This window comes from Phyllobates terribilis, unplaced genomic scaffold, assembly GCF_046119375.1.
Source record: "Phyllobates terribilis strain yellow unplaced genomic scaffold, ASM4611937v1 Scaffold_12__6_contigs__length_324123572, whole genome shotgun sequence".
Classification (NCBI taxonomy): Eukaryota; Metazoa; Chordata; class Amphibia; order Anura; family Dendrobatidae; genus Phyllobates; species Phyllobates terribilis.
In genome coordinates this window covers 228818867-228841460 of record NW_027362772.1, presented here as the reverse complement: position 1 = coordinate 228841460, position 22594 = coordinate 228818867, and the positions used below count along the sequence as shown (strand labels likewise).

Sequence of the window (22594 nt, the reverse complement as noted above, 5' to 3'; positions counted from 1 at the left end):
TGATGTGTGGAGCGCTGTGCTGTGTCCCTTTGTATAGTGATGTGTGGAGCGCTGTGCTGTGTCCCTCTGTATAGTGATGTGTGGAGCAGGGTGCTGTATCCCTCTGTATAGTGATGTGTGGAGCAGGGTGCTGTGTCCCTCTGTATAGTGATGTGTGGAGCGCTGTGCTGTGTCCCTTTGTATAGTGATGTGTGGAGCAGGGTGCTGTGTCCCTCTGTATAGTGATGTGTGGAGCAGGGTGCTGTGTCCCTCTGTATAGTGATGTGTGGAGCAGGGTGCTGTGTCCCTCTGTATAGTGATGTGTGGAGCAGGGTGCTGTGCAGGGTTCTCACACTCTGCATCTAATCAGACACATTGCAGGGGGCACAATAGATTAGTCCTTTCTCAGACTGTGACCCTGTCAGGGAACATCTGGTGCTGTTGATAACACTGATCCTGACAGCACTAATCAGGCTAGAAATGTTGTAGATTATGTTAATGCATTTGTACATTTATTTTATGTATTTTATTTCTTTTGATGCACAGCAAAAATATATTCTGGTGCCTGAAAAATCTTCATCAAAACCTTTATGTTAAACAAGACAAAAGTGTTCTAGGAGTGATGTCATTATTTCTGATTAGTCAATAAATGTATGACTCTTAGAATAGTTTTGTCTTTTTTTTACATTAAGGTTTTTATACAGATTTTATTCATTTGTAGTTTTCCTATATTTCCTTGTTAAATACATTATAATATCTAGTTATTCTGTATTCTGCACCTCAAATATGGATTCATTGTTATAAATATTGTAATTTTCCTATTTGTGAGCAATGCTCGTTGTTTTTTGCTTTTTAAACTTTTGACATTGTTGGAATCTACAGAGCTTTGTAGCTGTCAAGCATCCACTTATTTATTACTTTGATATAAAAAGCATGCAAGACAGTCAGATCAAATATGTTCTTTAATTGAAGAACATATCTATCAGCACGCTTATATCTATGACTATCTTTAAAAAACAAATCAGGAATCTGATTATGTCTGCTGGGAAACAACTCTCCATTGCTTTGTTGCAGTCCTTGTTACAAATGCTATTAAACATGTTGTCCAGGACTGAAAAGGATACAAATGTGGCGCTGCTTTGAGAAAAAAGCAGCCATGTATTCACATCCTAGATAACCCCTCTAGGCTATTTTCCCATGATGAGCTTTCGTCAATTTTTAATTTTATAGGGTACAGCTCTTTGGCTAGGTTACCGGCCACCTCTGCAGTGTATTACAGATGACTGGTTTTCTAGACTAAGGAACATGTACTTTTAAGCTCCTACTAATCTGAAGCTGGACAGATTGCTGAATCTGGCCAATTTCAGTGTCCTGTGCTCCTCCAATGCTGCAGTGGCAAAGCTACCTCTACTTGCAAGATGGGAGAGTGCATAGTTTGGGCAACATAAGTGATGAAGTCACAGGTCCAAACTGTAAGGCTATGTTCACACGTTGCATTTTTCAGCATTTTTTTTTTATGCGTTTTGTATGCAAATTTTCAGCTGCGTTTTACAGTACCAGCAAAGTCTGAGATTTCAGAAATCTCATGCACACACATTGGTTTTTGTGTCATCAGTACTTTGTGCTTTGCATGTTTTTTTGTACAACAGAGCATGTCACTTCTTTCAACATTTTTCATCCATTAAAAGTAATGGGTGGTGAAAAAACGCTGCAATAAACGCAGGTATCAGGTGTTGCAGTGTTTTTTGTGTCAAAACTTGATGAAATAGAATCAGATGTTTATTTTCTGCACTAAACTTTATCAGAATGCACAAGAGACAAATGTAGTATCGCAAAAACACCGCAAAAACACAAGAAAAAACAAGGAAAATCTGCTTTTTTCTGCAGCTTCTTTTCTGTCAAGAGAGCAGGTTTTGCTGCAGGAAAAATAATGCTGAAAAAACGCCTAGTATGAACATAGCCTTAGTGTTCTCCTTCAGAAAGATTGGACAATCCCTTTAATGTTTGTATTATATAAGGTTCTGCAACTTTGTAATATATTAGATGATCAAATATCTCACTATGTTCAAAATATCTGAATACAGGTTATTATATATGGATGTTCTACTGATGCCACGTACAGAAGTGGAGGAAAATATCATTTTTAGCAATCCCATAAACTTTATATTTAATCCATCTTGCTTGTAAAAACAGCGATTCTGATAACACCAGGTTTCATTTATAAAAAAGTGCTTCTAACAAAAAGTGGAGAAACCAATCAGAACGTCTGTTCTTTATTAGACCTGTCTGTAGACATTACATGGATCCCAGGAATCTTGACATGATGTCTATGTTGACATTGAGATGGTTCCTAACTTCTGCCAGGAAGCCAAAATTTCTGATATCAGTTTAAGAAAAACTTTTTCTGAAGTACACAGATTCCTTTCAGCATCTTCTCCCTGAATGTGAGCTATCTGTTCCCACCCAATATCTGTGAAAAGTCTTTTATGACCTGTAATTAGGAGTCCTGACAATTGAGGCCAGCCTCGCCCCCTTGTGAAAGTGTGTGTCTATTATCCCAAGCAAACTATGTGACAAATGTTACCTCCATATGAAAGGAAGGAGACAAAACCATTAGCTCTCAGACTGGTTAGGTTGGAGAATCTGAGCTCCTGGACAGTGACTGGTCCCACTGATAAGATCAGTCTTCAGGGGACAACTATCTTCTCTGTCTTCCCTATATCATTTCTATAAAAGTGGAATAATATTCCCAGGATATACTATAAAGTCTAACAGGAACCACCTCAGGGACCGGCACCCATTCCAAGGACAGTGTCCCATCTTGAGCCGCTGGTAATAGACTGAAAGGACAGAGACCCTCATGCACTGTCTGTCACCTCTCTGTTCATGACAGGGCACATTTTTAGAGATATGGTGCATCTATCAGCCATTTACGGCATATCATAAATGTCCAGTATGGGAGGCTGACCATACACCTGAGGTCACTGTATGCCCCACTGTCCCAGATGGTCAGTGACACGTCCTGCTTTTAATTATATCTGAGTCTTTGGGATGCGTACACAGTTTAATATAGTGGTGGAGCCGAGAGCCAACTGCTCCATTTTCCACCATTCTCTTGTGCCATCTGAGACTCAGTGCAGAAGGTACAATAATGCCCCTACATGCGCTGGGAACATATACAGCACAGAGTGGAATGGAGGGGCACCATACTGATGGGAAGGGGGCATTGTGGGGCATTATACTATATGTATGGCAGGTGATGTGGAGCAATCATACTGTAGCGGGGATGCTGAGGGCATTAGACTGTGTGTAGAGGAGGACTGTGGGTGCATCATACTTTGTGGATGGCATCATTATGGGAAGCGGGATGGCAGGCACCATAGTGTTTGTGGGAGGCACTGTGGGTGCATTATTCTGTGTCTGTAGGATGGCAACATGGGGAAATCATTGTGTGTGTGTGTGTGGGGGGGGGGGGGTATCCTACTTTGTGGAGGCCATGAAACTGTGTGGGGATATCAAGAGGCTTCATTAGGGGGCACTATATTTTTATAGTGGCAGAAAAAGGACTAGGCAAGGTTACGACTATTTCACATGCTTGTGCACCAGCCTCTTGTATTAGAGGTGAGGACAGTCATAGCCATTCATTTGTGTCTGTCATTTACAATCTACCATCCTTATCTGTTCTGCATAAGTGAAGGTTCCTTGCCACACGGAGAGCAGAGTCGCCATCTTGGTTTGTATTTTTTTTTCCCGGACTATTCATCTGAAAATCACAGACAGCCAACATTTTATACTAACAATGTAAAGTGCTGAGGAATAAGTTTGGCGCTATAAAAATGAAAAATTATTATTAATATTATTATACTGACACATTGGAAAACCATAATGAAACCTAAAAATGCTAAGTAATAAATGTTTACTTACAGCTTTGAAAACTGATACAGACACGTAAGCAGCGGTCACTGAACTGTAAAAATGACCATTACAGAAAACCTACAGAGCTTCTTACGGACAGTGGAAAAAAGGGCATTATTTTTATGGACGTCTCGAACGCAACTCTGGCTGTGAACACCCAGCACTGCAAACATGGGTGACTCCATGGAAAACTGGGTGAGTTGACGTCTGCCATCGGTGGAGTATACAACGCCTCCATTGCTCCCAAGCCCTCAAACACTCTCCAATCTCCAGACTATATTTCATATGCATGGAAAGAAGTTGCAGAAATTGTTTCTATTTGTACTTTATATATAACTGTATATAACAGAGTAATCAATGCATGTAATTGTCTGAAGTGCCTCTCCCCAGGCTGCACTAATTGTGTAGAAGCCGCCCCCCTGTAGTCCCAGGCTTTCCCACACACAGCAGCCATTAGATAGAGGACACAGACAATAGGAGTGTGTCACATATAGCTGTGGAGGACACATCACTAACATCTGGGGTGGTAATATAATAGAGGGACTCACTGAGCAGCAGGGAGATAACTGTGGGAACAGCTCTGCCTTGGAAGATAATCTCTGTCTAAATTGAATGTTTTGCCTGACATCTGCTGCATGTGAATGAGGCTTAATACTCTGCTGACCAGGTCTACGGTGACATTAGCCTTAACTCATCATATGATCCTACCGCTGGACAAGATCATTCTATTATACTATTATATTTCATAATTATTTATTACATTTATTTATTACATTCATTATAATATAAATATTCTATTAAATTATTATACTTATATTATTTTATTATACTATTCTATTATATCATTCTATTATACTCTATTCTATTAAACTGTACATGGCCATAATGCAGTTATATATTACTCTACACATAGAGCACTACAACCCCCAACATGCATCGACCACTGGACATGACCATTTTATAATTCTATTAAACTCTGTATATAAATCGCTACACCCCCCTACACGACCTGACAACGGGACATGACCATAATGCAGTTATACAGTATATTACTTTACACATAGAACACTACAACCCCCAACATGCATCGACCACTGGACATGATCATTTTATAATTCTATTATACTCTGTACATAAAACACTACACCCCCCCAACATGACCTGACCACTGGACACGACCATAATGAAATTATATTATACTCTGTAAATAAAACACTACAACCCCCAACATGACCTGACAACTGTAAAATGACCATATTACAATTCTGTTATACTTTATACAACAAACCCCCAACCACTGGACTTGATCATTGCACAATTATATATTACTCTACTGTAATGCAGCGGCTTGCGGCATTACTGTAATGGTCCAGAGTGTGTTCTGGCTGACCATGTACCTCTCCCTCAGGTGACTGATCACATGACTGTGACATCAGCACAGGCCTGTGCACACAGGACTGATCACATGACTGTGACAGCAGCACAGGTCCTGTATGCACTGAAGGATATATAAATCCTAGTGCTTTTGAAACAGTGTGTGAAAGGCGTGAGGCCTGTTCCCCGTGTGTGGGACACCATTAGAGTGTGAGGCCTGGTGAAGCCTGAAAGGCAGAGGCTGGATCCCCCTGTGTTTAGGATGCCAGTAGCCTTGGAGGGCGAAAGGCCTGGTCCCTGTGTGGTACTCCACTAGCCTGGAAGGTAGAGGCTGGATCTTCCCTGTGTTTTGAGATACCAGTAGCCTTTGAAGGTATGAGGCCCGGAGGCCCCATCTGGGAAACCGTGAAGCCACAGCGGTGGCAGAACCGAGCTGAGAGAAGCAGCTAAAACCCGGCCAATGTAAAAACGCGGCTTGATGTGGACATTTATATTGTTACCTTGCTGAAGGCTGTAACTGGAGCCGAGTAGACATATTTGTCACTGGAAAGGCTCGTGGACATTATGTGCGTAATATGTCGGCGAGCCACTGAGATGGACTCGGTTCTGAGCGGTTTATGATAAATAATAAACTGCTGGATTGTGAAATACCGGAAAGACATTGCATGTGTGCTTTAATTGACCCGGTGAAGCGAGTGCCCCTCAGCATGATGACTAGCTCTGCCTTACATGTGGTTGGAGAATGCGGGCAACTGCAGCCCGATTGCTAGGGGCAACTGCAGCCTGGTTGCTAGGGGTAACGGCACAGGACGACGAGTGTGGATACAAGCATCTTGCTGTGGCTCGGCGGGGTCACGAAGATTAAAGCATCTTGCTGTAACTCGGCGGGATCACGAAGATTAAAGCATCTGGCTGTAACTTGGCGGGGTTACGAAAATTGTCCTCGCACTCAAACCTGGTTTGCTGTGGCTTGGCGGGGTCACGAAGATTAATGCATCTGGCTGTAACTCGGCGGGGTTACGAAAATTGTCCTTGCACTCAAACCTGGTTTGCGGTGGCTCGGCGGGGCCACAAAAATTTTCCGGGGAGAGCGGTGTGAAGTGTCTAGTGTGAATAGTGTACTGCAATGGCCATGAATGGTGCAGCATCTCCAGACGGAATGGAGAAGGAGTTAGATGACCTGCTGGAGCAGATAAAGATGGCTGTGAAGGGAGCAGCAAATGAGACTGAAGCTAATGAGCGATTAAAGTGCCTGTTAAAATCGCAGCAGCAGGCATTTGAGAAACAACAGCAGATATTTGAGAAACGACAACAGGTCGTGGTGCAGGAAGGGCAGGAGCTGTTGGCCCTTTACAGAAAGGCTGCAGCGGACCATTCTGTGAGTTCTCCTGGGGTGCCAGTATTGTCCCAGAGTGCCCGGGGAGGTGGTAAGAAATGTTGTGAACTTGGTCCTAAGACTATTGCTGATTTTTTTTGTAAAAATCCCCCTACAGGTGTGGGTGTCCAAAAGGGGGTGGTGTCTCAAAAGGGGGCGGAGTTTAAAAAGAGCGTGGAGTATAGAAAACCAAAATTGGTTACTGGTTGTGAGTTGGTACGGCCTAAAAATGACAATTGGACCATTGATAACGGGGTAGCTCCAGTAGAAGGGGTTGACGTCAAAGTGGGAGGTGACTTGTTAGTCCACAACACCATGGGGAGTGGCACAGACCCCACAACTGATGGTGACGCTATGAAAATAGAAAGAGAGTTCAGTCAGGAGGGGCTAGACAAGGGGAGAAAGTCCCCCTCTCGTCGTCGACTGCGCAAGGGCCACAAAAAAGTTGCTCCTGTAGATTTTGCTGAAAGGGCAAATAAAGAAAATGCAAGGCTGTGTGCCTTTATTCCGAGTTTGGATCCTCTTTTAGAAGAAGAGGAGGTGACGGTGCCAGTAGCAACCTCCGATACAGTACTGAGACAGAAGGATCAGGATCCGACAGCCCTGAAAGAGGAGGCGGACAGTCATGACCAAGAGCTGGAGCCTATCAGGCAGCAGTATCAGAGTGACGTGCAGCAACGAAGGGAAAACCTGGAGAACGTGTCCTCCGACCAGCTGATCCTGGAGTCTGAACGGCAGAAAATAAACCAGGTTGTAAGGAACTTGCAGCGAGAACTGGAAGAAAGCAGCGAGGAAATCAACAAATGGAAAGAAAGGTTCCAGAGAAATAAAGAGGAGGTTTCTCAATTGGAGCTTGACAAAGCGGAGTGTGAAGATGAGTTGTGCGAGGTGAAAGATCGCTTCTCCCTGGTACGGTTAGAGCTGAGGCAGGTGAAGCAAAAGCTGGATGAGGGTCTACACCAGAGGGATAGGGAGCTGTCTGCCCTAAAAGAGGCGCTGCAGGATGAAGTTTCTGGACGTGATCAAAACCTAGAATGACTGCGCGAACAGTTCAACCAGGAGCTGTGTGAATCCAAGAAGGAGTGTGGTGAACTCAGTAAGGAACTGCAACAAATTAAGAGAGACTATGAGGATCTCCTCAAGGTTAAGGAAAAACTAGAGGAGGATAAGGCTGATGCAGAGCACATGCGCCAAGTGGTTGAGACCACTCCGCAGGACACTCGTGATGAAAATGATGATCTCCGCAGAAAGACCCTAGGTCTGGAAGCTCAAGTGAAGAAGCTGCAGACGTTCTGTGATAATCTCCAGAGGGCAGAGATGTGCCTTAAGGAAAGAATCAGCAAGATGGAAGCTGAGCGGAAAAAGATGGAGGAGTCTATCGGAGAAGCCACAGACCAGGGCCAGGAGTTGGCCACTGGAGATGGGAGGTATGAAGCAAATACCTCCTCGAATAATGCGAGCTCGGATGATTCGGTGGATGTAAGAGTCGAGATCAAGGAGCTCAAGGAGACCCTACAAGCATATTTGAAGCAAGAGAAGCTTGAGAGGCTGGCTGTTGAGAGCCGAGTGGGCGCATTGGAGACAGAGAGGTCTGAGAGAACTCTACTGTTAAAGGAGCAGTTGAAGCAGGAAGAGCTTCAGAAATGGGCTGCTGAGAGGCGAGTAGCTGAGCTAGAGGAAGAAGTTTTTGAGCTCAAAGGTCGTCTGGCAAAGTATCACTCAGTGAACGAGGCCTCCTTGGAGAAGGAAAAGGGCAAACAAGTTGCACTTACTCCTTTATACCATGAGAAGGTGGACCTGAGGAGAGCTAAGAGTGTGTTAACAGAAGATAAGTATGAAATGGAAGTGGTCAAGACGAAAATTCCTGAATTTGTAGCTGTGAGTCAGCTCAGGGGAAGCATACAGGGTGAAGAAGCTGAAAGTCAGTTGTCCCTGAAACCTGAGCCAGTTGATCGTCTGGAAACCACTGGTGAGACAGAAACGTCTCGGTACAAGTGCCTCATAGATGTACCCGAGGATTTGAGAGAAGAATGCACCAGTGAGTCCGTGCATGAAGAGTTAAAGAAGGCCGTGGGAGCCTGTAAGGTGTACTCGACCCCAGAAGCTAAACAGCTGTTGGTCCTGTCCACAACCGAAGTCACAGCGAAGAGGGTGGCTATCCTAAGTGACGTGCACTGGCGATGTATTCGCACAAAGCGGTTTGTCCGGTTGAAGACGGAACAAGCCATTAGACAACTGGAGCTTATGAGAAAAGCTCACAGTCTGCGGGAAGCAGTCATCCGGGTGCCTCATGCTCTGGTAAGAAAGCTCATTGGGAGAAATGGCCGAGCCATGCAGATGATGGTAAAGAAGTCTGGTGTGATGAAAGTAAGCAGTCCACGTGATCGACAGGACTGGATACCAGATGAAGACGGCATGGTGTCATTCTCCGCTGTAGGAGCGGAAGAAAGTCTTGCATATATACGCATGCTGATGGAGTACCGAGTGACCCACCTGCGAGAGGTAGAACAGTTGAATCTCGCTAGACTGCGAGTGGAAAGACAGAATCGCCTGAGCAGCAGAAGATGGCAGCCGTCTAGAAATTGTGAGACCAGACAGAGAAAGGGCCCTTCAAATAATAGAACGGCTACAGTAGAAGTTAGAGACTTTCCAAGATGTCCTGAGGATAGTGGGCGTGGGTTTAGAGGTAGTGAGACCTCCAGTAACTCAGGTCTGAGTGGCCCATACAAACAACCCAATAGAGTACGAGACAGTACGGAGTCGAACAGGACCTTAGATACAAGGGCATGTGAGTCACACTGCTGTATTGACCGCTGGGAGCGGGGGAGGTCTGACAAGGTTACGACTGACCGCTGGGAGCGGGGGAGGTCTGACAAGGTTACGACCTGGAAATGTGACTTGACGAAGTCAGTGACAATGACGGATGGTAGGTCCCTAAGGAATGGGCTAATGTCGATGACTAATGTTCCAGGGGCTGAGCAGCGCAATTGTCGAGTACATGGTCTCTGTGTGAACTGTGGGTTATAATGTGATTGTGTAGATTGTGTTCAACCCCACAAGTTTGAACAGAGGGGGGGGGGGATATGTAATGCAGTGGCTTGCAGCATTACTGTAATGGTCCAGGATGTGTTCTGGCTGACCATGTACCTCTCCCGCAGGTGACTGATCACATGACTGTGACATCAGCACAGGTCCTGTGCACACAGAAGGACTGATCACATGACTGTGACATTAGCACAGGTCCTGTATGCACTGAAGGATATATAAATCCTGGTGCTTTTGAAACAGTGTGTGAAAGGCGTGAGGCCTGTTCCCCGTGTGTGGGACACCATTAGAGTGTGAGGCCTAGTGAAGCCTGAAAGGCAGAGGCTGGATCCCCCTGTGTTTAGGATGCCAGTAGCCTTGGAGGGCGAAAGGCCTGGTCCCTGTGTGGGACTCCACTAGCCTGGAAGGCAGAGGCTGGATCTTCCCTGTGTTTTTAGATACCAGTAGCCTTTGAAGGTATGAGGCCCGGAGACCCATCTGGGAAGCCGTGAAGCCACAGCTGTGGCAGAACCAAGCTGAGAGAAGCAGCTAAAACCCGGTCAAGGTAAAAACGCTGCTTGATGTGGACATTTATATTGTTACCTTGCTGAAGGCTGTAACTGGAGCCGAGTGGACATATCTGTCACTGGAAAGGCTCGTGGATATTATGTGTGTAATATGTCGGCGAGCCACTGAGATGGACACGGTTATGAGCGGTTTATTATAAATAATAAACTGCTGGATTGTGAAATACCGGAAAGACATTGCATGTGTGCTTTAATTGACCTAGTGAAGCGAGTGCCCCTCAGCATGATGACTAGCTCTGCCTTACACTACACATAAAACACTACAACCCTCAATATGCCCATTTTACAATCCTGTTATACACTATATAGACAGCACTACAATTCCCAACATGAGGTTAATTATTTAATAATACCATAATACAATTCCATTATACTCTATGCACAGCACACTACAACTCCCAGCAGAACCCGATCACTGGACATAACTATTATACAATTCTATTATACACTATACATAGAATACTACAACTCCTAATATCGACTATTAAAAAAGACCATGATATTTTTCTATTACACTATATACATAGAACACTATAACTCCCAGCATGACCTGCTACTAGAAATGACAGTAATAAGTATTTCCCTTTTTTCCCCCCTAAAAACTACATGGGGGGCACTGTGAGTATGGTGACCGTGCACACATGGCAGACCCCGGCCATACTCCGGTGTGCAGCTCTGTCTGTGCCAGGGTCTCTTCACACAAAGCAAAGCTGCCAACAATCCCCAGAACACAGATGAGACTGGGAGTCCTATTAGCATGGAGGTGTGAAAGTGTGCCCTCCACCTCCACCCATCAAAGCCAGGGAAGAATGTTTTCTTATGTCTTCAGGAGGTGAAGATGTGACATGTGGGCTTCATGGCCTGTGTACTGACAAACCAGGAATCTCAAGGAAGAACCAAAAAGAAGCAGAAAAGATCTCTCACTCCAAATAAATCTACTATTTAGTCGATGTATTAAGTCCACGTCTGCGTCAGAAGCTATATTATTATTATTTATTATTATAGCACCGTTTATTCCATGGCACTTTACATGTGAAAAAGGGGTATACAGAGCAAAAACAATTACAATAATCATGAACAATACAAGTCAGCGACTGGTACAGGAGGAGCGAGGACCCTGCCCACGAGGACTCACAGTCTACAAGGGATGGGTGAGGATACAGTAGGTGGGGGTAGAGCTAGTCATGCAGCGGTATGGTAGAGCGAGGGTTACTGCAGGTTGTAGGCTTGCACGGGAGAAATCTTGTAAGCGATTGTGGGAAGAGAAGAGAAGAGGGGAGTAGAGAAGGAGATCTTGAGAGGATCGGAGGTTGCTTGCAGCTAAGTACCGGGAGACTAGGTCACAGATGTTTGGAGGAGACCGGTTGTGGATGGCTTTGTATGCCAAGGTTAGGGTTTTGAACTGGAGTCTCTGGGTAATGGGGAGCCAGTGAAGGGATTGACAGAGGGGGGAGGCTGAGGAATAGCGGGGGGACAGGTGGATTAGTCGAGCAGCAGAGTTTAGGATAGATTGGAGGGGCGCAAGAGTGTTGGAAAGGAGGCCACAGAGCAGGAGGTTGCAGTAGTTGAGGCGGGAGATGATGAAGGCATGCACTAGTGTTTTTGCAGAGTCTTTGCTGAGGAATGCCCGGATCCGGGAGATATTTTTGAGTTGGATTTGGCAGGAAGTGGAAAGGCCTTGGATATGTGATTTGAAGGAGAGATCAGAATCCAGGGTTACCCCGAGGCAGCGAGCTTGTGGGACTGGGGGAAGTGAGCAGCCATTAACTTTGATGGATAGGTATATATCTATATTGCAGATCTCGTCATTTTGCACCAATATCTTCCCATGAAAAAGGTAGATTCTGTGACAGAAGCCAAACAACTCCATCATAAGACCACTGGTCCATCAGGTGCTGCTGGCGTCTGTCGTACGATCCGGCACTGCATCGCGTTTGCCATAATAATCAGAAACCATAACGCAAAGGTTAATAGATGCCTGAAAACCTAGGCTGGGAAACAGACTAAGGAAGATAAGAGGCAGAGATGACCTCAGGCCATTGACGTAGCTTAATGTTTGTGGGCACCAGCCTAAAATCTGCAACAGTAAAATCTGCAACTATAATGGGTCACTGGTAGTACTGTACTTCTTTTGGTCCCCTATGCTAAAGGGCTTGGGTGTAAGTGCAACCAACGAACCCAGTATAGTTGCGCCCCTGCCTCAGACCACACAGAGAATAATGGGATAGATTTGTGAAAACTGTCCAAAAGTCACAGCAATCACAGATGAGCTTTCATTATAAAAATATAACTTATTTGGGATCTCCTTGTGCGTAACTGTCAGAACTAATAATTATTGTAATATTTATCCCGTACGGTAAATATTAAGGTGGGGAAAAAATTGAAATGGTTGAATCACAGTTTTGGTCCCTTCTCCTACCAAAGAATTAAATAAATAAAAATATTATATTAAAATAAATAAAAAAGAGACCAAAAAGAGATCAGAAAATCTAATCATGACAAGTCCTGTCCATATGCCGTAATAAGTCATAGACATCATTAAAGTGGTCCTGGAATAAGTCATCAATATGAGATTGGTGGTGGTCAGACACAAGGCATTCCCACTGATCAGTTTGGTTGGTGACAACTACCGTGTACTGCAGTTTATTTCCCATTTATTTCCATAGACAGCCATTTCTCTATATTGTCCCTAATAATGCCATATATTCCCTACAGGGGCAATGTCTGGCTGGCCAAGGCCTCCCCCAACTAGATAAGCTACTTAAGGCTGGGGCTAGATACCGATTTTGGCCATGACACAGGTCTTCACATAACCGCATTGGGACCCTATGTGCACACATTGAGTATTTGCAGCAGATTTTTCCGAGTCTTTGCAGGAAAGAAGCTGCATAAAATATCCATGTTTTTTATGCGTTTTTGCTTGTGTTTTTGATGCAATTTTACTTGTGTTTCTTTCCCGTTCATTTGAATAAAAAAAAAAATCTCATTCACTTTGTCAGTACTGTAAAGTGCAGCGTTTTTTACCCCTGAAAAACACTTGGAAAAAATGCAGCAAAAACACAGCGTACGTCCTTAGGGTACAGCGACAAGGTAGTTGCAAAAAAAAATTTGGTTCTATCTCTTTGTGAGTTGCTTGTCTCAGTTACTGTACCCGCTGGGTAACAATACGACCCTATTCACCTGCGCTATGCTGTGATGTACACTAGCACCTGCACAGTGGGATCTTTGGCCATGCGACCTGTGTTGCAGTCAAAGTCGCCATGTTGCCCCTGCCATGAATCTCTTATGTGAAAGTAGTTGTCTCTGATTAAAAAAATATCAGTTAAAGGGATATTCCCATCTTCAAGAACCTACCCCAATATGTAGCAGGTGTAATAATTATAATAATAATATTAGCAAATATCTCCAATTAGAAATGTAGTATAGTTCTTCAGATTCGTTATGTCTCTTTCCTCATGTGCAGGCATTGCAAGACCTTAGGTATCCACTGTTACAACCACTAACAACTAGCTAACTGTCACTACATCAGTGGTCATAACCATGGATACCTAAAGTCCTGCAATGCCCTGCACATGAGGGAAGAGACATAGCAAAGCAGAAGAACTATACTACATTTCTAATTGTAGGTATTTGCTAATATTACTATTATTACACTTACTACATATTGGGATAGGATCTTGGAGATGGAAATATCTCTTTAAATAAATTAATTAGCGGCAAGAAAACTCAATGTCCCCTAATAAACGTCCACTTTGGATTGCCACCCAGCTTTCCCCGGCTCCTGAAAGGCAGATATGCCTGTATATGCACTGACAGCCGCAATGCTGTCACATTGCTACAGATTTGGCACCCAGAACTATTAGCCTTGTAGAGTAAGGTGTTACAGCAGTCACTATAATGTCATTTATTACCAGGATTGTAATATTGATGGCCTCTCCTTAGGCCAGATTTCATCTATAGTGGGTCTGAGTCCTGGCACCCTCACTGACCAGGTAAGTATTGGGGCCACAGCTCCCTAGTGAGCGTTACATCCCCTTCACTAAGGGCAGGCCACCAATAATTAACCCCTTTAGCAGAATGAAATGTTTTGTTTTACTTATAACACTGTTGTGTATGGTTTGTCCAAGATGAAAACATGACTGGTTTCTTCCAAATAGAGTGCCCTCCTATCTACAGGTTGTGTGTGGTATTGCAGCCCAGCTCCATTGAAGTGAATGGAGATGAGCTGCAATGTCACATAAAACCTGCAGACAGGTGTGACGCTGTTTTTAGACAGAAGAGAACATATTTTTTCTAATCCTGGACAACTGCATTAACACTACTACCCCTTATGTATTAATATTCATTTATTGATGAAAACTTTTCTTTTATAATAATGATTTATTTTATTGAGTACTGGCAGGGATGTAATAAATGCAAACTTCTGCATATAACACAATGCGACATCACATACTTATTGAATTACATTGATTGGACATGTGAATGGAAACATTTCACAGAAATTACAGAAGTTTTTATCAAACCATAAAAACAACTTTTTCCAACACAATAACCCCCCAAACCATTACAGACCAAGACATTGGTCGACCTAAGGAATGCACATTATAAGTGTTAACCCCACAATAGCATCTTCACAGAAGAAAAGGAACACATTATTAGAGTCCATCAGGACATAACCCTAATCGTGGATGCATCATGACCTGAGTGCAAAATATGGCAGGACTTTTCATTGATAGGACAATTTAGGAGGAGTGCACTATGTGGCTCCACAGAAATAGGCATATGTGAAAATACATAAAAATGACACAACTCATAATCAGTTAACATTTTGTCCCTGATGTAGGAACTTCAATATAACTTCCCTAAGAGAAGGAAAAACAGGACTTTCTATGAGAAAGGCTTGGATTCTAAGGGTCACCCCCTAACTAGCAGAGTGGACGTCTCATCGTCATCATCATCATCATTGCTGCACAAAGGTTCAGTTACTAAGGATTGTCCGGGTTCCAATAGACCATAAAAGCAGAAGCTGACTATCTTAGACCAGTCCATGATATGGTTAATGCCGCGGTTATTTTTCACCATGGTCTCCACATAGATTTGTTCTTGCACCCAGTGAGTGGAGTTGGTTCCTTAGAAGTCATCATGGTAGACAGCTCATAGGATACAGTGTATCCACTGCAGAATCTGACGGAGTCATCCTGTTGGTTCTGGACTGGTAAGAAGGTGGTGGAGTTCAGGACACAGGTGGAGAGACCTTCTCTCTGGGCCCGGCTGGAGGCTGTGTCATCTAGAAGAGGAAAGACAAACTTGTCAGTGTAAGTGTCCATCACCGGCTGCAATTTGCTCTCTATAAGGGATTGTGCACACAACCGAATTTCTCAGATGAGTGCTCTCCGTAGTTTTCAAGGATAGCACTTGTACCTATGATATACTAAGGGGTTGTGCACATGTCTGATTGTTTTGTCCCTGGACCAAACGGTCCGAGGAAGAAAATCGAATTTGGGAATGCAAGACTATGTATCCGTGAAAAACATCGGACCACACTCGGGTGACATCAAAACCTGATCAGAATAATCAGACCATTTCACAATCGGATGTGGAGAAAACAGTTGTGTGACCCAACCTTGAGAAGCCCATGAGGGGTGTTAGGAGTGGACACCACACTGACCTCTCTCCGCCATGTGCCGCTGCAGGAAGGTGACCGTCATCTCCAGGATATCGGCTTTCTCCGGTTTGGAGGGGAGCTGATGTCTCTGAAACTCCTTCTCCAGTAAGACGCGGAGCTGCTCGATGCTGCTGTTTATCCGATCTCTCCTCATCTTCTCAATCACCGGCTTCCTCAGCTGCAGGAAAGAAGAACCTCTCATTATTACTCTGCGCCAGTGTCCATGTCTATGGATGAGAACTAAAACCTCTCGTAAAACATCAGGCTCCTGTGCCTATAAGTTTCTGTATGTAGAGATATGTGGGTGACGCTGTCACTAGTCGGGGGCTCTTACCTTTCTGAGGCCGCTGTCAGCCTGATGGTCCGGGGTCCTCATATTACATGGGGCCATGGTGCAGGTCCGGCAGTCTGTAGACTTGTGCTGTGTGGGTCAGGAGCTGTCTGACTACTAGTGAGCGGCCGCCCCTCTATATACCCCTCTCCCTGCATAATGATGTGTGGAGAGCGGACTTACAAGAGGTTCCCACACTCATCCTCCAATCCCACCGCAGCGGGGACAATGGACGTGTGTCACAGTAAACTGTGATAGAGCAGGATAGCATCTGGAGCGGGTATTGTGCAGACAGACATGAAAGTGTGGGAAAGGAACACACCATAAAAAAGGTTTTAGTACATCTGCTGCTTTGCACTACGCACCCACAATGAAGCACGAGGAGCATCTTTTAGATTTAATTTATTTGAAAAATCGTTAGGAAGCATTTAAAAATAATGACACAAATTACAACGTGATTGCAAAATGATAGGAGTGAATATTTTATTATTTATATTATATTCTAGTGTTTACATATTGCCAGTCCAAGCTCAGGGCTAAAAAAGTGTTTCTTTATTCGCCTGCATATCACAATGTTTCTGCCCTGTGTTCTTGGGCTTTTTTAAAGAATGTAAAATACCCAATCACATAGGGCCAAAACAATGGATCCACAGATCTCCTGCAGACACTCATTATTGTACCGCTCTCCAGCCCTTTGGAGAATAATCTGCCTTCTGTTACAGCCAAATATTTCACATTTTGACTCATCAGTCCAGAGCACTTTCTACCATTTTTCTTCACCCCAGTTCCTATGTTTTTGCTTATACTTGAGTCACTTGGCCTTGTTTCCATGTGGAAGGTATGGCTTTCTGGCAGCAATTCATTCATGAAGAAAAACTTCTGGGCAAACTTCTCTGAACAGTAGATGAGTGTAGCTGGGTCCCACTGGTTGCTACCAGTTCTGAACTTATGGCATTGCTGGACATCTTCTGATTTTGAATGGAAGTAAGCAGGATGTGTCTTTGATCTATTAAACTAAGGCCACGTGCACACGTTAAGTATTTGGTGAGTTTTTACATCTGTATTTGTGAGTCAAAACCAGGAGTGGGTGAGAAATACAGAAGTAGTGACGTGTTTCTAATAGGCTGTGTGCCCTCTATGCATTTTTTAAGCGTTTCCGCAGCGGCAGTTGTGACGCCGTCCCTGAGCGCTGGGGTTACTCGGAGCCGGGTCGGTGTAGGTGTTGCGGGGGATGCAGTCGTGGCCTGGACCCGTTCTGTGTCCAGGGCTGTCACATGAAAAATAATGGGCTTTAGGATGAGTGGTTGATCGACTATACCACTTGCGGTTTCTGGTGAAGGCCACCAGCGCTGCAACAGTCCTCTGAGGCTGGTGTTCTGGCAGCACAGTTGGTACTACTCCCCACAGGCGGAGTAGGCCTCAGGGCAGTGTCTGGAGGGACTATGTGGAAGGATGGTGGGTGCAGTGCCGCGCGGGAATAAACAAGCGGAGGCGGTGAATGAAGTCATCCGGGTCTTTACTCACTTTAGATGAACTTTCAGCCGCAAAGCTTCTCTCTGCTACACACGGCATACTGCGGCCACCGGGAAGGGGGTTCAGCACTTCCCAGGTAGATCAGGAGCACCTGTCGAGACCCCGCTGGTGTGTGTTCCTCTCCTTGGTAAGTTCTCCCACTAAGTCTTCTCCTGACTGTGTGTGGAGTGAACGTGGTGTAAGGCCGGGTCCCACTGGATAAACGCAGTGTGAGAGATACAGGTGGCGACTCCGCTCCGTCCGTATCCCCCTGGGATCCACTAAGCCTCCAGGCTTTTCTGACTGAGACTTGAAGTGACAAAGTCAGATATCGGGGGCCAGTCACCCCTCTTGCAGCAGGAATCCCTCTGGCTAGGCCAGAGTAAAGAATACAGGTGGCGACTCCGCTCCGTCCGTATCCCCCTGGGATCCTTTTGCCTGTGGAGCCTATCTCCTCTGCTCCCCTCCAAGGCCTTCTTAGAACAGGACCCTGACCAGGTAGAGACAGCGGTTAACTCTAACCCGCTCCTTGTCTCAAGGCCAGAGTACGAGGACCACGAACCTTCCGCCAGCTACAGCCTCTTGCTGGACCCTGACAGAAGACCCTCAATCAAAGACCTTGAACTTAAGATGGCAGTAGATTAAATATGAATCAATAAGTGCTTCCTAAAAGTGTGTCCTCCACCCTCACCCACTACATGGTTCCTCCCATCCCCTCTATCCCGGGCCGGGGCAGCACCCTGGTGCATTTAGGCCCCCTTCAGGACAGGAGTGGTGTAGTGTTGAGTAGTGAAATGGGGTCCTGAGAGATGCCCCATCCTTACCTGGAAGAGGAGATACCACACCTCAATCTGAGGTGCATTACCCCTGTGGCGACTGAACCCTCAGGGGTGCCACACAATTCCGCTGCAGAAACGCTTAAAAAACGCTTGGTAGAAGGTCTTCCATGTTCCCTAATGATAATCTGCATGTGCTGTGCACATGCTGCGGAAATTTCCGCTGCGGATTATCATTTCGGAAAAATCCGCAGCACTACCAATTATTTTGCGGAATCGCTGCGTTTTCGCCACCATTGACTTGCATTGGACCACATGGATTTCGCATCACTGCATCTGTACATGCGGATTACATGCGTTTCAATGTGCGGATGGTACCTGGGTTTGGAGAAAAGGAGACTCTCCTCCGGACCCGGGTACCATAGAACCTGTAAAAAATAGAATAAAATAAAAAATAAATATTATACTTACCTTCTGATGGCCCCCGGTGTCCTTGTCTCGGCTTGCCGGCAGCTCGCGGTAGACTAAAGGACCTGCGGTGACGTCATTTAGTCATGTGACGGGTCACGCGACCGCTGACGTCGGCCGGTCCTTTAGTCTACCGTGATCTGCCAGCAAGCCGAGACAAGGACACCGGGGGCCATCAGAAGGTAAGCATATATTTATTTTTTACCATTCTTTCGGTCACACTATATAAATCCATGCCGGTTGCATGGATTTATATTGTGTGACCAAGTTGTCAAGCACTTTCCAAGTGATGATAAAATTGCTTGGAAAGCGCTTGACAACCCGCATGCGGAAATGCATGTGAAGAACGCTTCACATCCGCATGTCCCTGGCAGGAAAAACGCATGTACAATCCGCATGCGTTTTTTTCTGCCAGGGAGATGCAGAAACGCTCAGGAAAAAATCCGGAGCATTTCTGCATCGTGGGCACATAGCCTTATACTTTTCCTCTGTTTGTTCCTCTCCTGGTTTTGGCTTACAAATACTGATGTAGAAAAACCTCAGCAAATACTCAATGTATGGCCTAAGTTTTTTTGGCAGACCACTGCGTCTATGGTCCTCAACATTGTCCATTCGTTCAGAACATCTTGAAACCCCAGTCTGATTTAAAATCTTTGCCAAGGAGAGAACTTGCTGATGCACTATAACTACCATGTTTCTTGTCAAGGTGCTCAGTCTTTCTATGGTGTATGATCTGAGGCATGAAAGTGTCTTCCACAACATCACTGTTTTCCTGTTCCTCTCCTAGTTTAAAGCCTCCTACACATCTGTTTCTGTTTCAGTTAATGGCTGTGTTTCAGTCCACATATGAAAATGATAATCATTATCAACTGTTCGGTATAATTGGTTACTCATATATCCGACTATAATTCCACAAAACCCTTGATTTTCGGTAAGTATACCTAGAAGAATTGATACTGTTTTGAAGGCAAATGGCGGTCACACCAAATATTGATTTGATTTAGATTACTCTCTTGTTCTTTCATTTTGTGTTCATTCTTATGTTGCAGCATTTTTCTACACCAGCTTAAAACTTTTCACAGTACTGAAGAAAATTAATATAAGATGTAGATATATTTAATGAATATCTTGAAAACGGCTCAGTGGAGGAGTTGGAGCATTACCTTGTAACATTGGGTTAAAATAAATCCCCTTTTATTGAATCATCTAAACTGCTGATACTCTGCTATTGTTAAAATAGTTGCTGTGGAATATGTTGGCGCTATAGAAATAAATTATTATTAAAATAGTGAATGGCAGAAATGAATAGTGGGGCCAATGAGTCGTTCTTACTTTTGAGAATAAAAATGTAAAATGTAATTGTTCTGCATAGACCCTACTGCTCAAGGTAAAGTTTTACAGTAGATCAACAATTGATTAAACACTCACTGCAGATATCTAGGTATTGAACTTGCAAGCACCAAGTTTCCCCTCCAGTTTAGGTCCCTGTCCTTTGATGATCTGAGTGTGAATGGACCCCATCAAAGCAGCACACTTTCACACCTTAGTACTTTTTGATCACAGCTTGGACATTAGTCCTAATTGCTCTACAGGCAATTGTCCATGAGACTGGAAGTGTGCCTGGCAAGCAGGTGTGAGATATCACAACCGCCTGGGAGAAGAGGGAAACCAGAACTCCCATTGTATAGCTATATACTACTGTCCTTCTGTAGTTGTCTGTGTAATGTGGGTGTCATCACACCCACAAGGGAGGTTTCCCTTTAGCACGTGTATGGTACTTCTCATAGGCTTGTGCCGAGCACACTTTCACTCTCCATACTGATATGTCTTGATAAACAGGAGATACTTGCCTGGAAACCTAAATCAACGTCTAACCCTAGAGCAAAAGAGGGGACCTCTGATCTGTGGGCTATTTATGGACCATGATATTATTTGGTCGAGCCCAGCCCTTGGGCAGATTCCTTATGGGCCATAGGCCCCAACTTTTCGTCCTCTGGCCCTTTAATTTTTCTGTAGAGTGTGTAGGACTCACTACTAAACACTACGGTGGTGCACGCAAAGCTGGCGACACTTTCAGTGGTAGCAGGTTCTTTGTGGGGGGATATAACACTCTGCGCTCTGACCTGCTCCTGCCTATATGATGTATGCAGAAGTCTCAGTGTATTTATTTATTTAAAATTGTGCATTATGATATACTATTTCACTGCAAAGGGCAAATAATTGTTCTTGCACAGGGGCCCTTTTCTGTCTGTATCTATCCGTCCTTTTATTTGATGTATATTCAGCAATCTCACTGTCTCCTATATGATGTATACATTAGCTTCAGTGTCTTCTATGTGACGTATTTACAGCAGTCTTAGTGTATCCTATGTGATGTATATACACCAGTCTCGGTGTCTTCTTTGTGATGTACAGTATATAGTTGAGTCTCAGTGTCTACTATGCAATGTATATACAACAGTTTCAGTGAATCCTACATGATGTATACAACAGTCTTAGTGTATCCTATGTGATGTACTGTACATACATCAATCTTAGTGTATCCTATGTGATGTATACAGCAATGTCAGTGTCTCCTACGTTATGTATATACAGCAGTATTAGTCTTCATTGACTCCTATGTGATGTATAGAGCAGTCTCAGTGTATTCTATGTGATGTACAGTGTATACAGCAGTTTGTGTCTCCTATGTGATGTATATAAACCAGTGTCAGTGTATATGTGATGTATATAATACAGCAGTCTCAGTGTTACCTATGTGATGTATACAGCAGTCTCAGTCTCTCTTATGTGGTGTATATGCAGCAGCCTCAGTGTGTTTTATGTGATGTATGTAGAAGTCTCAGTGTATCCTATGTGATGTACAGTATATACAGCAGTTTGTGTCTCCTATATGATGTATATAAAGCAGTGTCAGTGCATATGTGATGTATATAATACAGCAGTCTCAGTGTTTCCTATGTGATGTATACAGCAGTCTCAGTGTCTCTTATGTGGTGTATATGCAGCAGCCTCAGTGTGTTTTATGTGATGCATGTAGAAGTCTCAATGTATCCTATGTGATGTACAGTATATACAGCAGTTTGTGTCTCCTATGTCATGTATATAAAGCAGTGTCAGTGTATATGTGATGTATATATAATACAGCAGTCTCAGTGTTTCCTATGTGATGTATACAGCAGTCTCAGTCTCTCTTATGTGGTGTATATGCAGCAGCCTCAGTGTGTTTTATGTGATGTATGTAGAAGTCTCAGTGTATTCTATGTGATGTACAGTATATACAGCAGTTTGTGTCTCCTATGTGATGTATATAAAGCAGTGTCAGTGTATATGTGATGTATATATAATACCGCAGTCTCAGTGTTTCCTATGTGATGTATACAGCAGTCTCAGTGTCTCTTATGTGGTGTATATGCAGCAGCCTCAGTGTGTTTTATGTGATGTATGTAGAAGTCTCAGTGTATCCTATATGATGTATACAGCAGTCCTCGCACTGCTTGATTCTATAAACATTACATGAGCAGTGATGAATTTCCCACTTTGAGGAGACATGCAGTGAAATATGCGTCTGTGTTCCGTACAAATTAC

The 22594-nt window shown here is 44.1% G+C and overlaps 2 protein-coding genes across 3 annotated transcripts in view; one reads left to right on the top strand and one right to left on the bottom strand.

Moving 5' to 3' along the window:
- The window catches only part of LOC141173224 (transcription factor HES-1-like), a 60874-nt gene that overhangs the window by 25195 nt on the left and 13085 nt on the right, over positions 1-22594 (top strand). The window contains exon 1 of one of the 2 annotated variants that reach the window (XM_073657857.1): positions 3914-4089. The exons of the other annotated variant lie outside the window; for it this stretch is intronic. Within the exon in view, the coding sequence (XP_073513958.1) occupies positions 4066-4089 (24 nt within the window). The 5' untranslated portion in view covers positions 3914-4065. Of the gene's footprint in view, positions 1-3913; positions 4090-22594 lie in introns of those variants that run through there. 2 annotated transcript variants of the gene reach the window in all.
- On the bottom strand, positions 14656-16393 carry LOC141173223 (transcription factor HES-5-like). The gene is made up of 3 exons (XM_073657854.1): positions 16254-16393; positions 15923-16097; positions 14656-15541 (listed from the first exon to the last, which is right to left on the bottom strand). The coding sequence occupies exons 1-3, from the start codon at positions 16308-16310 to the stop codon at positions 15330-15332; spliced, it is 444 nt and encodes a 147-aa protein (XP_073513955.1). The 5' UTR covers positions 16311-16393; the 3' UTR covers positions 14656-15329.

What these genes read in the sequence shown, in the direction of transcription:
- LOC141173223 (XM_073657854.1), bottom strand. Translation starts at nt 16,310, where the DNA reads ATGGCCCCATGTAATATGAGGACCCCGGACCATCAGGCTGACAGCGGC. An exon ending in CTGACAGCGGCCTCAGAAAG is followed by an intron (nt 16,098 to 16,253) that starts GTAAGAGCCCCC and finishes TCTTTCCTGCAG; the next exon opens with CTGAGGAAGCCGGTGATTGA. An exon ending in GCGGCACATGGCGGAGAGAG is followed by an intron (nt 15,542 to 15,922) that starts GTCAGTGTGGTG and finishes TTCCTCTTCTAG; the next exon opens with ATGACACAGCCTCCAGCCGG.